The sequence below is a fragment of the Pseudogymnoascus verrucosus genome (genome assembly GCF_001662655.1).
Source record: "Pseudogymnoascus verrucosus strain UAMH 10579 unplaced genomic scaffold scaffold_91, whole genome shotgun sequence".
Classification (NCBI taxonomy): Eukaryota; Fungi; Ascomycota; class Leotiomycetes; order Thelebolales; family Thelebolaceae; genus Pseudogymnoascus; species Pseudogymnoascus verrucosus.
The window spans coordinates 27,199-28,525 of NW_017263742.1; the positions used below are offsets into that span (position 1 = coordinate 27,199).

A 1,327-nucleotide genomic window follows, 5' to 3' on the forward strand; every position below is an offset into this window, starting at 1 on the left:
AAGCCGAACTGCAGTTGCCGTTACAAAGTGGTGATAAAGCGGCAACTGTTCCTGTCGCCAATGAGGGTGCTTCCATGATAGCTCACAGGACAGGTCTTGCTCTTCGCGGAGAGGCCGGTTTTGGGAAGGAGAGCCGGCTTGTGGCGCTCTTCGAAGAGGTCTATAACCCTCGCAGACGAAATTCCCGGTGGAACAACGATTACAAAATGGTTTTGCTTCGTCGCACTTTACGCGTCGCTTAAGACAAGTCAAGCAGCCGGTACGTACACGTCTGTCCATGACTTTCAAACCTTGGCTTGCATATGCAGGTGTGAAATTCGGTAAGTGAAGACTGTTTGACTTCGAAGCGGGGTGTAGGGGATGTAAAAGCTCTATATAAAGGCGGCGATGAATCGTCACACTTTCCAATTTTAGCTGCTCCACCTAGGTCAGCATGAACAACAGGGCCGTGAATTCTGCCCGCTCTTACCACACGCGGTAAGCACTAGTATACTCCTTTCAGAGTGGAGCTTCTAGTTGTGAATACTTCAATTATGCGAATATACACGAAGGTTGAAAGTGTATTTACATCATAAATTCTAAGTCGCACATCAATTTCCTTATCTTTGCTTCCCCCCACTCCCTCCCCGCCCAGTGCCTATAGAGTAGATAGAAAAAGATGGAAATTTAAACTAAAATTGGAACGCTAATTTATACAGGACCTAACTATACACAGGTCATTCGCTTTTGACTATTATGTAGGTCATGAATATACAATCGTTGCGCCCCTAACCCCATTCCTCCAACCCCTATACCATAGGTCCTAGGCTGGGCAGTCATGCCCCCCAAAAATGCAATGCGACCACAACGAGACTCCTCTATCTATCCCTTTCTGCTTCTTCACCTCTTGCTCCCCTTCTTCTTCTGCGCCTCCCCAATCTCCTGCACCGACAAATCCAACTCCGACACATCCTCAAAATTCGCATTCGGCGGATCGCGATCAAGCAGATACGCAAAACGCGTCACATTGTTCATGACGTACATCGGGACATCGACGTTGCGCTCCACGCGGTCGTAGGTCTGCCAGTAGCGATCGAACAGATCAAGTCCATTGCGGACGCGGCGCAGGATTCCCGCCTTAGCGCGGTACTTCTCCTGATTGTACTCTGCGTGCGAGAAGGAGGCAAGTTTGTTGAGGAGAGTGGAGATGTGCGAGAAGCACGACGAGCAGTGCCACGCCGCGTTCCAGAGATCAGCGGACTCGCCGATACGCGTCAGCGGGTTGCCGCCACGGCCGGAGCGCAGGTTTGAGGGTGACAGCGTGGTCTCGCCGGTGTAGAAAGTTGCT

At 50.7% G+C, this 1,327-nt stretch overlaps 1 protein-coding gene across 1 annotated transcript in view; it reads right to left on the reverse strand.

Moving 5' to 3' along the window:
- Positions 1-879: 879 nt before the first annotated feature.
- VE01_10601 (uncharacterized protein) overlaps positions 880-1,327 on the reverse strand; it is a gene marked incomplete at its 3' end in the record, with an annotated part of 1,219 nt that continues 771 nt past the window's right edge. The window contains exon 2 of the mRNA XM_018279995.2: positions 880-1,305. Within this exon, the coding sequence (XP_018125108.2) occupies positions 880-1,305 (426 nt within the window). The remainder of the gene's footprint in view (positions 1,306-1,327) is intronic.